At 34.5% G+C, this 14849-nt stretch overlaps 1 protein-coding gene across 1 annotated transcript in view; it reads right to left on the reverse strand.

Moving 5' to 3' along the window:
- Positions 1-14849, reverse strand: part of LOC131850346 (amidophosphoribosyltransferase-like) — a 30905-nt gene that overhangs the window by 2913 nt on the left and 13143 nt on the right. Inside the window, exons 3-11 of the mRNA XM_059200557.1 lie at positions 12232-12340; positions 11280-11426; positions 10602-10725; positions 8925-9055; positions 7354-7472; positions 5683-5718; positions 2559-2648; positions 1064-1222; positions 11-138 (exon numbers count right to left, since the gene is read on the reverse strand). Of these exons, the coding sequence (XP_059056540.1) occupies positions 11-138; positions 1064-1222; positions 2559-2648; positions 5683-5718; positions 7354-7472; positions 8925-9055; positions 10602-10725; positions 11280-11426; positions 12232-12340 (1043 nt within the window). The remainder of the gene's footprint in view (positions 1-10; positions 139-1063; positions 1223-2558; positions 2649-5682; positions 5719-7353; positions 7473-8924; positions 9056-10601; positions 10726-11279; positions 11427-12231; positions 12341-14849) is intronic.

Raw genomic sequence — 14849 nt, forward strand, 5'->3', positions numbered from 1 at the left:
GGTATGTTACCTGTCTGGCGTAGCCGTGGGCGGCCGCAGTCCCCGACTCCGGCACAGATGAGACGATGTCCGCGTCGACGGGCGACTCGCGCGCCAACATGCGTCCGCACTGAAGTCGCGCGGAGTACACCATTTGACCTGTTCAACGATGTTGTCAATTGAGACGATGTTTTTTTTATACTACGATGATGGCGTCTACCTACCATCTACCTACTTGCTGTCTAGTCCACTGTACTGGCTCCACGAGTGTATCAGAAAGGCAGTAAGTAAGGACGGTAGGTCCACGACCATTCTGTCAAGAGCGTTTCAAATAAGAAGAACGACGATGGCAAACAAGCACGTGGCCCATGTTATGGTAAATGGTTACCGTAGCGTATGGATCCCTGAACCACTATGGGTGTCAAGTGCGCGTTCCCGTCCCTTAAGAAACCTTAATATATTCTTCTTGATAAACTACATGTTAATTAGCTAATTCCAGAATCTAAGTGTACACGGGAGGAAGCTCCTCTGAAACGGCACTGTCCAAGACCATTTAGGTTCCAGCCTGTCGATGGTGAATGGTACGATAGAAGTGATGATGATATACTACAGATGATAGTGAATTGACAATTGTACATTAAAAGAGCGATCTTTACATTTTACTACTACTAAATAACAATAATAAAGAAGGGTTTTCTGCAGTGCTTAGTAGACAATATTTAGGTTGTCATACTAGCCGTCATTAATTGCAAGTATTACATTCGAGTATCTAGGTAAACTTGTCCTATAACCGACAATATATGTTTAAATCGAACATACTGCCCTGAAGACCTTATCTCTGGCTGTAGAAGAAACACGAGTCATCTAAGATCTAAGATTTCTTACAAAGATATATTTTGTACAACGACTTTCTACTACTTTTTCCTCTGGCCTAATTCTGCCGCGAGCAGCTTGCTAGCTGTGCTTCAGTTTGAGAGAAATTCCAATTAGGTAATAAAAAGTTCTGTAATTATAATAAAAACATTAGCGAATTCTCAGTTTTAGATTCACTTAAATAATAATCTCACAACATTCCTCAACTTACCCTCAAATATACTGTCCGCTCTAGCGAAGTAAACATATTCAAAGATACAGAACGCTTGCTGCTTATCCACTGGCCGCTCCACGACGTCAACTGTTCGAATCCCGTGCCGTGACATTTCTACAATTTCGCCTGGTAATACTTCACGGACATATCGGGCACCTGAACATAAAATTAATTATTATATACACAAACAGATAAAAATATATACTCGCATATATGACGGCCTCATTAATCTAGCGGTTTAGCACATCGCTTTACTTCCCGCGATGGTCCCGGGTTCGATTCCTCGTACCTCGGCACAGACGGTATTGATTGTCTAGGGTTATTTATTTAATTATATATTGATAAAAAACCAAATAAATTTTGCTATCTTTAATCACAAAGAATGTTGTCTAAATATAAAAGTTATATATATTATATATTCATATATATTTACTTTGTGTGACAATTTATCTTCTAATGTAAGGTTAAGATACCTTAAAATTGCGACAATTTATTTTCAAACTACTTTAATGCTGTTCAAAAAAAGATTGTGCTATCAATCATATCATATAGCTGGCCTTTACAGTTTCACGGATCAAAATAATAATAATAATATCCTTCGAGAATTCACACAGCGACATCTAGTCCCAAGCTGAGCTTGTGTGTGTGTGTGGTACTAGACAATTGATAAATACATGTACTTAGATAATTAATTGCAAATAAATATATAATATACATAGAAAACATCCAGACAGATATAAACAATCATACTAATAAATACAAAAAGACGACCTCGGTGGTCTAGCGGTCTGGCACACCGCTTTACGACCGATGGTCGCGGGTTCGATTCCTCGCACGGCACAAACATTTGTATTCATGAGTATGATTGTTTGTATCGGTCTGGGTGTTTTCTATGTATAATATGTATGTATTTACAAAAAAAAATCTATGTATTTGTATCAGTTATCTAGTACCCATAACACAAGCTTTAGCTAGCTTAACTTGGGACTAGATGGCGTTGTGTGAATTGTCCTGAGATTATTATTATTGTTATTCTTTATTTTTTCTCAGCTATTGCTTTTCTCCACACTTACGGGCCGAAACCAAGTAAGTGCAGAGTGTGTGTATGTGTGTGTGCGCGTGTATGTATGTGTGAGTGTGTGTGTACTTATTGTGTGCCTGGTGTGACTGGTGTTATATCACTTTCATCGATTTCGAGAAATTTTCGGACTGTACGACAAGTATTTAAGATGGCAGCTTTTTGAAGGGTGATGTAAAGTGTTTTTTGTATATCTAATTGTTTCAGGCTATGATGTAGGTGTTTGGGTATGATACCTGTAGATGAGAGGACTATGGGTATTATATAAACTTTTATTATTATTATTATTATGAATACAAATGTTTATACCGTGCGAGGAATTGACACCGCGGCCATCGGAAGTAAAGAGCCGTGTTACACCGCTAACTGCTGAGGCCGTCTGACTGTACGAACAACTTTGTTTTATGGACTTACCTATGGAAAGAAATCCGCAAGACTCTGACGACACGACCCACCCTTCAGCCCTGTCGTCCACTCCGTTCTTTGCGTTTCCGTTCATTAAAACTGGAACATACAATGTAGACGTTAATTTTCCATTTTACTGATTGTACACAAAATCTTATATTTATCAACATCGTTCTTCTTATGATTCCACTTTAGTATTAGTTAGTGTGAGTCTACGTTCCGAATGAGTAGTAGACTAAAAAAATAAGACTTGAAAAGTGCTTCTATTAAGTATATTTTGGATAAATAAAAGTATTTCTTGCTCGTGTATGTAGCTGCATTAATACGCACACAATGAAAGTAAGATATTTGAAGAGAAAGGAAGCCGCACCGTGAAAGTAACATTACGAAGAAGGTAATAGAAGAACATTCTATTACCTTCTTCGTAATGTTACTTTTTTTTAACGTCGTCCTTAATAATATATACCTTCGATTGTTTGCTGTATTTTATTTGATCTGCTTCAATAAGGTAAATTTAAACTTTGGTCCTTCGAGACGGATCAATAATCAACATAACATACGTAAGAAAAAGCTTTTTATAAATTTCTAATTCATTCTACTACTACTAATTAATTCCTAAACGCAGCATTGCAATTACTGCCTGTTTATAACAAATATCCATTTTTAATTTATTATGTGTTTTATAATTGCTTTACCTACGTTCTATACACTTTAGAGAGATTATTCTAGAACCCTAAACCCTAAAACTAATGTTCTAAGGTTCATTACTTATACAAAGTAGTTTTGGTTAAACCACAGTGTAATAAGAAGATACTACCAGTAGTAGAACTATATCTATTATCTGGTTAACTGGAAAAGCTTTCCTATTTTAATTAAATCTATAAACCTAAATATCTGGGATACAATCCAAAGACGGAAATTAAATATTCTGGGGGACGACTTATCAAAACATTGTCAACACATGTTGACACTAGGTCCTGTGGTCACGTACATCTAGAAGCGGATAAAACTGCCCAGATTATAATTAAGATAAATTCAGACTTGGATTATAATTTAATAAAAACATTTAGGAATGTATATCCCGAGATTTATACAAGAATAAAAATTCGTGTTACCATGGGAATATAAATTAGTTCGCAATGTAATAAATTAAGTTTCCGCGAATAGACGATATCCCTTTATCTGATACTCATAAATGTGACTTCGCAAACTTAACTATAATACTTGCGGGTTATCGATATTTCCGTATAATAGCGTATCTGTGCGTCAAACTGACGTACAATACAGAATAAGTATTTAATGAATGACATTTTATTATCTGTTACCTTTGGAATTTGAACCTTACAGTTTTATAATTTTAACACATATTCCTATAGCAACGAAATGCAATACTACCGGACTAGACCAGTTCATAATTAATTCAAACTCGGCTCGTAAATAAATTGACCTCAAGACAATTTTTAGAAGTGTCCAGTTCGAACTAGTATTCAATTTTATTGTTGCTTATCACATAGTTGTATGTATTAAATTGAATTATGACTTAGGTATATTTTAGAACTTATTTATATGCCTATAAGGTCCTGAATTCGATGAAATACTTACACTACGATCATTGATAAATGTTAATTGTTAATTTCCTTTCAGAACAAGTCATTTAAGAAGCAGTTTATCAACATCAGTTTAAGAATGAAAATGGTGATTACGCTTCCATATGATCCGATTGAATTGGACTAGTGGATAAAAGTCAATAAACCTGGTAAATAAATCTAACGCTAATAAAATAGGTGATAGGATTCAAAGATGCCGGCCCATCTGATGGAAAACGATATATTACATTGACAGAATCACTGACGTCATAAATAACATTGTGACGCCCTTGATATGTTTCATGCTTTGCCATTTTTGATACAAGTTATTATTATTATAATAATTTATTATGTCTCATTTTTTAACTAGTGCATAGCTTAGAAATCAAGCTGCGAAGAATAGAATTAGGTCTTAAAAAGTTAAAATCACGACTATGTAAGAAGTCTCTTTTTATTAATCAATATGAAATGATCTTTTGTTCATTAAAATTAAACTTATAATTAAGCGGATACACACCTCGTTTGCGTGCGCATAACATGCAATAATATATAACTTAGCAATCATTTTATTGGTCAATAAACCAGTTCAGTTAACCAAGTAATCAGTACAATTATAAAGTTACAAGATGGATAAGTTTTATATTATATTAGGGGTCATCCATAAATCACACGTCAAAGTGGAGACGACAAAGCGTGATATTGTAAAGCACAGGTTTGAAAGTCACAAAAAAGTATCTATACATATAAATAAAATTGGAGTGTCTGTTTGTAATATTGAAATAACCGTCTTTTACTACATGCATATAAATAAATATAAATACGGTACATACACCAAAACAACATTTTTTACAATTTTTGTCTGTCTGTCTGTTTGTTCCGGCTAATCTCTGAAATGGCTGGACCGATTTAACGCGACTTTTACTGGCAGGTAGCTGATGTAATAAGGAGTAACTTAAGCTACTTTTATTTTAGAAAAATAATGTTAAATTCCACGTGGACGAAGTCGCGGTTGCAGCTAGTTGTAAATAATCTTGAAATCCAGGAGTTCTTAGATTTTGCGAGACCGTATTTCTATTTTTGTATAAAAGCTCAAATTTTAACTATTAACTTGTAACCAGTTGTAACAGTGGCTAAAAATATCTGAAAATGTCGTGACGTTTATGGATAGCCCCTTATGAAATACCAAATTATTAATTAATATTAATGATATACGGTTCACACTGGGTACAATGTTATCTCTTGTTACTAGGAAGTAAGAAACAAAAAGATAACGAATAAATATTATTAGATTACTATTAGTTGTCTATAGTCACACGTTTCGACTTAAAACTGTAAACGATTATTTAAAAGAGCAACACACAAGTTTCTTGCTCATTCTTCTTGTGATGAGACAGCTTTCCGAATGAGCGGTAGATTAAAAAATATGTGATTTCTATTCAAAAATGCTTAAATTAACTTTACTTGAATAAATTATTTTCTATTCTATTCTATTATAAAAATGTACCAAGTGTGAACTGAACTTTATAATGATATAATTCATGCGTTACCCGCAGCATGCTGAGCTGATGACTGTTTGTACGCATCTGAAAAAAGTATTTTCTTTTAAACACACGCAGATATTGGAAGTAAAACCCGATGAAAATTTAACCTTAGGTTTAATTATTCATAATTTAAGAATTAAGAAGCAAGAGATTCACCGACAAGAGCGTCGTCTTCTCGTCTTGTCGGTGGAGCTCTTGCCACTTTTCACGATCTTCCATCATGCTCTTTAACTGTTGTTACGACACGACTCCCATTTTGTGTTTATTTTGCTTGATGTCTTGCCTTGGTCTTCCCCTCCCCCTGTTTCCATGTATTTTTGCCTCAATAATATTTTTCATAAATCCATCGTGCCGTATCACCTCAGGTTAGGGTTACACTAAATAGTGGCATTTGAAAGAATTTGTATTAACAAGTAGTACTATTATTTTTATTTAAATTGTCTAATTTGTAGATCAAGTAAGTGTTAAGTAGCAAATTTTAAGTTTGATACAATATTCTCAAATGTATATAGTAATTACACTTGTTTTCTGATATGAATCTATCTGATTTTAAGTGATAGCTACCACCTATGACATGAATGTTTGGACATATGGACTAGACAGAATGTATAACAGATACGGTGTGGAATTGAACATCTGTCTCTGTCATTTTTTTCACCCTGGATAACGCAGAGCTTGTGTTATGGATATTAGACAACTAATATTATTTCTTGTACATTGTACACGTATAATATACATGAAAAAAACCCAGACCGATCAATCGACCGACAGACTCATACTCATAAATACAAATGGTTGCACCGTGAGGAATCGAACCTGCTATCATGGGAAGTAAAGCGGTCGAGGCTGTCAATAATATAATTGCACTATCTTACTGATATTATAAACAAAAGTTTGTGAGTATGGATGGATGTTTGTAACTCTTTCACGCAAAAACTATTTAACGGATTTTGATGAAACTTTACAGTAATATAGCTTATACATCGCAATAATGCATAAGCTACAAATTTCATGCGGGTAAAACCGCGGGCACTGTTAGTTTTACATATTAGTAATGATTTCCACATGTTTAATGAAGACTGATATACGTCTATATATATGAGAGTATCATGTAGGTTAATATTTATTTCATCTTTAGTATTAATATTAACATTATTTGCCGTCTGATGAAGATTGATTAAATATCAGGCAGCTGCACATTTAGATGAAAATGAGAACCTATGAAAACGGACGATGCATGTAGCAACCAACATGATGAGACATAACTTTTGAAAACTTTTTAAGAGAATTTTCAAGAGTTGTAGCTAAAAATATAAATAAATAGGATTCAGTTCTCTCTCCCTTTCTCTTTGCACGAGTCAGGTTAGGAATATATACTAAGAAGGATTTGTATCAAACATACAAGTCTATAGTACTCGGTTCTCCCTAACTCTCTCTCTCTCTCTCTCTCTCTCTATTTTTGAGACAATTTATGAATACAAATGTAGTATTAAAAGTAAAAAGAGATGTTAGCATTCAGGTCTCTGTCATGATAGTATGATAGTTATGATAATAAATGAAGTATTAGGACTAAAAATAGATGTTAACACTCGGTTATCTCTATCTCTCTCTCTCGCTCTCTTTCTGTTCGTCCTAACGGAAATGAAATCGTAAATATTGTTATTCAGTAATACTCACACGAAGATCCAAGGGGCAGAATCTTGCCAAGACACAGCGGCCTGTTCCCGTATGGATCTCGGACAGCATATATCTTGTCTTTGAGCATAATAACCAGCGAGTAACTCAGCGGAGCCAGCCTAGTGAAAGAAAAAGTTTATAATCAAAATATCTTAATAAAATGTCGAACTGTAAACCGAATATACGAGTATTCATTTTTGGTCCTTTCGTGCCAGATTCATTCATTCAAACATTCTATAAAACATGAGAATACATTTTTTTAAAGACACTAAGTATATCTTCGCACTATCCGAATGGCCCCAATACGATATGTTATGTATAAAAACACAAAAATGTTCTTTAGTATCTATAAAAGAAATTTCATCGAATATTAAATCTAAGATGTTGTACTAAATCAAATCAAAAATCATTCATTCATGTAGGAAATTTTAGCCGCTTATGAACGTGAAGTTTTTTGTATGAATAATTTTTGTCCATTTCAGTAATACATATATAATTGTGAAGGGCTCAAAGAAAACTAATGGAGTCAAAGAAAACTTAAATTAATTGGCAAGGAATTTGTATATTGTATATAACAAATTATTGAGGAAACTAATTATAATAATATTAAAATGATAACAAAATTATAGATTAGTCAAACATAATGTTGTTCAAAATTTTTAATTAGTGATATTGTAATTTGTACGGTCATTATCGTAACAAGTTCATTGCCTTGTTTCACATAGGTACAATAACATTTTATACTCCGTGAACCATATGAAGTTGTGAAACTGTCATGTATAAATCTAAAACTTTAATTTAATCATAATTATATACAACTAAGCGATTAAAATACTTAATCACTCACCCAAAAATATAAATTTTTGCAATCTTGAATATCCAGAGAAGCCACAAAGAAAATAGAACATTAACACCCTTTTACAGAAACACAATGTCCTACAAACTTACTTTTTATGGGTACAAGCAACAAAAGTAAACAGTATTACGAAGATCACGTTAACATATGAAGATCGTGATAAGACTCATGAGTAGCCATTCTTAAGGACTAAGATTTTATGTCCTTATTCTGTAATTTCACTGCCTTATCTTTTTTACTCTTCAATCGAAAACTTATAAACCAAGTTGCTTGACGATTATATAACGCAGATGAGTATTTCGTATTTAAGATTATATAGTATTCGTGATTATAGTATACATAATAAGCCTTTTTTCCAAGATTAGGGTACATTCCGTAGTTTACAGAATATCCCGCAACTCGGTGTGCTTTTGGCACAGGCCTGCTCTAGCTCACTCCATTGACCTCTGTCTTCCGCAATACTATTCCAGAGCAGTCCCAGAGCCAGGTTGAAGCCGTCCTTCCATAGAGTTCTTTGGCCATTTCGACCATTCTAGTCCCTTTCTATGATACCAAAGAGTCACTTCTTTGCTCCAGTTGTTCACTTTGCATTATAATATATGCCCTATCCAGCTTAATTTTAAGTGATCTATTCGCGATAGTATATCTATTACTTTAGTTCTTATTTTTATTTCCCAGTTTGAGATTTTATCACTTAATCTGATAGTGTACATACCTCATGAGATTATTAATCCTCGCAGGCCAGTCGGGTCCATTGGTCTCCCCTTCCGGCGGATTCAGGCATAACGCCTGCGTGATCAGCTCTGAATCTGAATGTGTGGATAACCCTACTCCTCGTCCAAGTACCTGTATATCAAACATACTTCATTTTATAAATAAAAATATAAATCATAACAATAAATAAACTCATCAATCATAATAAAACTTGTTGTTAAAAAGGTCAGGTGATCTCTCCAAAGATGATGTTTGCCATAATTGGAACAGAAATCTGTAGTAATGTGGACTCATAAATCCATTACTAGCAATGTACCATGTCAGGTTGACCTCCACGCGGTTCCCCTTTGTGATAAATTCCTGGTGAATTTGTCACGATGGGCTAACTGACCTGACCTCATTTTCATCTTATCATCCTCCACTGTTGCCCCGCCAGCGTAAACCGTTAGTGCAGGTGGGAGCACCATTCCATTATCAAACATAAAAAAATATACAGATTTCAGTACAATCAATTTTTGTACCAATCTTTTAAAACATAATCAGGACTAAACTGAATAAATCTATAACAATAACAGATAAAAGATTCATTGACAACTAAATCATAAATACATTGCTTGTGTAATTTACAACAAGGTGCGAAGTGACGCAATCCGACAACATTGGATCGGAAGACGATTCGACAGTAGGCTGCTTGTCCATAAATAATGTCACAAATTAAGGGAGGGGTAGTCAGTGTGACATTGTGTGACAAGGCGTGGGAGCGTCCTTGATATTGTAACGTTTTACAATTCAAAATCTAATATGTAGGTGTGCCATGCACACACATATACAGTATGAATACAAATACGATCAGATTACATCGCGTTGCATAGCGGATCTACTGCACGTCCATCCCCAGTCTTATATATCATGTAGCACAGGAATAGCGTATTATATCAGTGATTAAGTCTCCTGCCTTTTTAATTTCGTGAACTCCCAGACACCACACCCGAACACGCTATATAGAAATATAAACCTAAAATATGGTCGAGCGCAGTGATGGCTGGCTCATCCGTCATACTCGTGAACGAGTGCTGCTTGTAGGGACTGGTCTGCTCTTATCACTACGACTGATTTAATCTTATTGTGTTTTTATATTTGAGCCTAAATAAATTAGTGCTGGTAGGTAGTTTGTATTCACACGTTTCGACTTGTAAAATGTGAACTTACAAGGATTGTTTAAAAGAGCAACACACAAGTTTCTTGCTTATTCTTCTTGTGATGAGACAGCTTTCCGAATAAGCGGTAGATTTGAAAAAAATTTTGACTATTCAAAAGTGCTTAAATTAAGTTTATTTGAATAAATTATTTTCTATTCTATAGGAGGACAATCTGTACATAACATATATATAACATAATAAAGTAAAACAAGTTCTAACAGCGAAAAATATATCATTAACACAAAATTTTAACAATTAACAAAACACTTAAAGATATTTCCAACTTCTTATTCCTTTATATAATTTTTCTATTGTTTATTGACAAGTTTAAACTCGAGGTACCTATTAGCGTAAAATTACAAAATATGGACGTCACACTAGTGGATCTCACAAATGTGACCAGGACGGTTCAAAAATTCATGACATTCATATTACATCATTTATGCATGAGGCCTATCAGCTAGAAACATTGCACTTACCATTTTCCTGAGGCTGCTGCAGTTCACCAGCTCTCCATTGTGAGCCACGGCCAGCGCGCCGTGTGCGGTATGCACCACGAATGGTTGACAATTCACCTCTTCTGATGCAGCTGACGTTGAATACCTATTCACAATATCATGATATGATTACAGGTTTATTCATCCAATCATGTTTGTAGCAAGGATATTCCTATATTTTTTCCATATCATCCAGTTCAGCCTATAGATTCAATTGAGAAGAATTGACAAGAATCACAACTAAATTTATTTTTGACTAGCTGACCCGCGCAACCTCGACTGCAACATTTATCATTATATCGCCCATTTGCATAAAATCCTTTTAAATCATAGCCTATATGTTATTCTAATGTATAAGTTATATTACTGTAAAATTTCATCAAAGTCCGTTAATTAATTTTTGCGTGAAGTAGCAACAAACATCCACCCATACTTACAAAATTTCGCGTTTATAATATTATTAATCCCGGTTTTGATAAGATATACATCCATGTAATTTATATTGTTTTATACTATGTAATAATAATAATAATGATACGTCGTGACCCAGACATTTATTCATAATAACCAATCTACCTTTATAACAGACATTGTAATATCGATTTCGTAAATCAATATATCATATTATCGATTACTATTATATATCAAAAATTTATTTACCGTGTGTGACCGATGCCCAAATTGCCTTTTAGTTTCTTCATAGCTTCGTCGTTGAATATGTTATTGATAAGACCCATCCCTTTGTGAGAATTGAATGTGCGCGCACTTTTGCCTTCCGATGTCACTATACCAGCTGACTCTTGTCCTCTGTAAGAGGTATGATTTAAAAATACATACATTTATTATTTTAGGGTTATTGTAGGTAAATAACAAGGTGTTACTAGCAATTATTGCTCACAGAGGACAAATACGATAAGAAATACTTTGATGGACAGTGTATGATACAAAAACTGTTTAACTAAGTTAGTAAAATGTGTAAATAATCATATAGATAGATACGTGGTAGATTCTTTTATTCATTTAATAAAATAAGTTTTGGTTTATCCGGGGGTAAAAGACTGAGCACCAAGATGCAAATACTTATACGTATACACTAGCTGACACCCCTCCGATCGATCCTCCGTCCAATTCAAACGGGGATCGAAATTACGACGGCCTAAGCCGAGGTTCAAACCCCTAGTAGTGCCATCTGACTAAAGTCGTATCCCTCAGGCGGGAGGTGGCCTTCCGCAACTCTATAAGTCCTTCCGCGGGTTTAGAGTGCCATCTGCACTCGCCCCCTAACGTCCGGTGAAGCTGTAAAGGCCAGCTGCGGCCAACAGCATTAGAGTAGTCCGAAAAAAATAAAAGTAAAAAAAAAAATTAAAAAAAACTAGCTGACCGACGCAATTTTGTCTACGTCACACTTACTTGACATTTATCTTTATATTTCGTCCAATTTACATAATATATATAAATTATAGCCTATGTGTTATTCTGATATATAAGCTATACTGGAAAGTTTCATCAAAATCTGTTCAGTAGTTTTGACGTGAAAGAGTAACAAATATCCATTTATGCTTACAAACTTTCGCGTTTATAATATTAGTAAGATTTAGCTGTAAAATTTCACCTGTGTTGCAGAGCGACGAGCCCCAAACATATTACTTGTGCGACATCGACTTGTGTCGGCCAATCCCCGGTGCCAATGGCGCCGAATACTCCGCACTCATGTGTCAGTCCTGTGATCAAAGTTTAGACCTAAATATATCATCAATATTTATTTATTTTAGGCTACTAATGACCCATATTCTAAATACATTATAAACTATCATACATGTGAAATAATAATACAATCTAGTTTTTTTTATATCTCAAGACAATTCACACAACGCCATCTAGTCGCAATCTAAGCAGAACTTGTATTATATGTACTAGATGCAATTTTTGTGAAAATAAATACATATACATAGAAAACACCCAGACCGATACTCCTACCTAATAATACTCATAAATACAAATGTTTGTACCATGCAAGGAATCGAACCCACGACCATCGGGTCTCATTAATTTTTACCTATCGTCCAGTTTTCCTGGCAAGAAATTAATTTGAATTACTTTTTTTTTAAATAACAGTTTATTTAGAATGTACATTTATGTAGGTGTGTCTATGTCTAACATTAAATGAAAATCCCGTGCTATTGTATCGGTTCGTAAATATCATGCCAAAGTTGCAAGTAGGCACTACCTAGATCTATAGCATATCAATTTATACCACAGTTATGACTTCATACACCATTATAGTCGTAAAAAATAGACTGATGAAGTTGTGGCTATTATTAACAGATTTTTAACGAGGAGTTTGTACACAGAACGACCATTGAAAAATTAATTATCATTAGTAGATTCGTGTCTACACAAAAGATCTCTGCGTCAGTCTATAAAGTAATTTATTTTTTTGTTTTGATTATTTTCTTTAGAGTACGTACCGCGGTAAAGTCGTTGTGGAAAGAATAGAAAATAGAAAATAATTTATTCAAATAAACTTACATTGAAGCACTTTTGAATAGTCATAACGTTTTTTTTTTTAATCTACCGCTCATTCGGAATGCTGTCTCATCACAAGAAGAACAAGCAAGAAACTTGTGTGTTGCTCTTTTAAATAATTTATTCTTACTTACAATTTAAGTTTAAGTGTGTGAATACAAACCACCGATTAGCACTAATTCAATTAAATACTCAAATAGAAAAAATATTGAACACACAACAACAATTAATAAGATGAAATCAGTCATAGTGATTAGAGCAGACCAGAGCTATAAGCAGCACCCGTTCACGAGTATGACGGGTGAGCCATTATCACTGCGCTCGACCATATTTTAGGGAGCCCAATGATCTCGGCCCACCACGCCGCCACAAGTAATGGACATTTTAGTGAGCATGACTATCAAAACACCAGACCACGTCATAGCTACTCACAATTGTATTTAGTTTAGTCCACATTTTAATAATAATAATAACCCACGACAATTTCAGTAACAGACAACTGATATAAATGTCTATATTATTTGTAAGTACATAAACAATATTGACAGCCTCGGTGTTCTAGTGGTTTAGCACACCGCTTTACTATCCGATGGTCGTGGGTTCGATTCCTCGCACGGTACAAACATTTGTATTCATGAGTATGATTGTTTGTATCGGTCTGGGTGTTTTCTATGTATAATATGTATTTATTTACAAAAAAACATTATATCTATGTATTTATATCAGTTGTCTAGTACTCATAACACAAGCTCTGCTTAGCTTGGGACTAGATGGCGCTGTGTGAATGAATGAATTGTCCTGTTGTCCTGAAATATACGTGGAAAACGCCCAGACCAATCCAAACTATGATACTCATGAATACAGATGTTTGCACTGTGCAAGGAATATACCCAATTCCATCGAAAGTAAAGCGGTATGCTAAAACGCTATATCATCATCCTTTTGGTTTTGTTACGAATATTCACGGTTGATATGTTATAGACGATACAGTACGACTGATAGAAATGAAATTGCAGCCGATTAGAGTCGAACCAACGAACCAATAAGAGTAGTAAGGTGAAAAATGACAAGGTAGAACCCAGACGATAAGGTAGTAAGGTATATTAGTTTCTGAAATACATTATTTGACCTCAACATAAATAAGTAAAATCAAAGTATAAATACAACGTTATCAGTCAAGTCTCGTGACGAACTAATATGTACTCGAGTGACCTCTCGAGGGTCTTTCATCATGCGATAAAGCATGGGTTCAGACTTACAGAACGCATAGGACATCGATTTCAACATACTACAGCATATTTCAAAAATTGGCTATTGTCAGGTGCTTAGACCTGTAGCACTGCGACCTATATCGTCCTATTTCAAAGTTCGCTAGCTAGTTCCATCAGAAACAAGAATTGAAAGATATTCTTAGGAGCGATGGTTTTTATCTCCTCAGGATAGAGTGTAAACTTTCCAAAGGAGATATTTAGTTTACGCATGTGTGGACTACAACCACATAGGATGTGTACTGGCGTTACCTCTTCAGTTTGGCAAAATATGCAGATTTTTGTTGTGCACAGGCCTAGGTTTGCCATATGTTTGCTTAATTTGTGTCCTGTGAGAGCACTAATCATGATGCATAGATAAGTTGTGTTTACTCAATGGCAATAATGGGATATATCATCTATGATGGGTGATATCTTGGTCTACTCTTTTTATATT

The sequence above is a fragment of the Achroia grisella genome, unplaced genomic scaffold (genome assembly GCF_030625045.1).
Source record: "Achroia grisella isolate CSIRO2021 unplaced genomic scaffold, CSIRO_AGI_Agris_v1 utg754, whole genome shotgun sequence".
NCBI lineage: Eukaryota > Metazoa > Arthropoda > Insecta > Lepidoptera > Pyralidae > Achroia > Achroia grisella.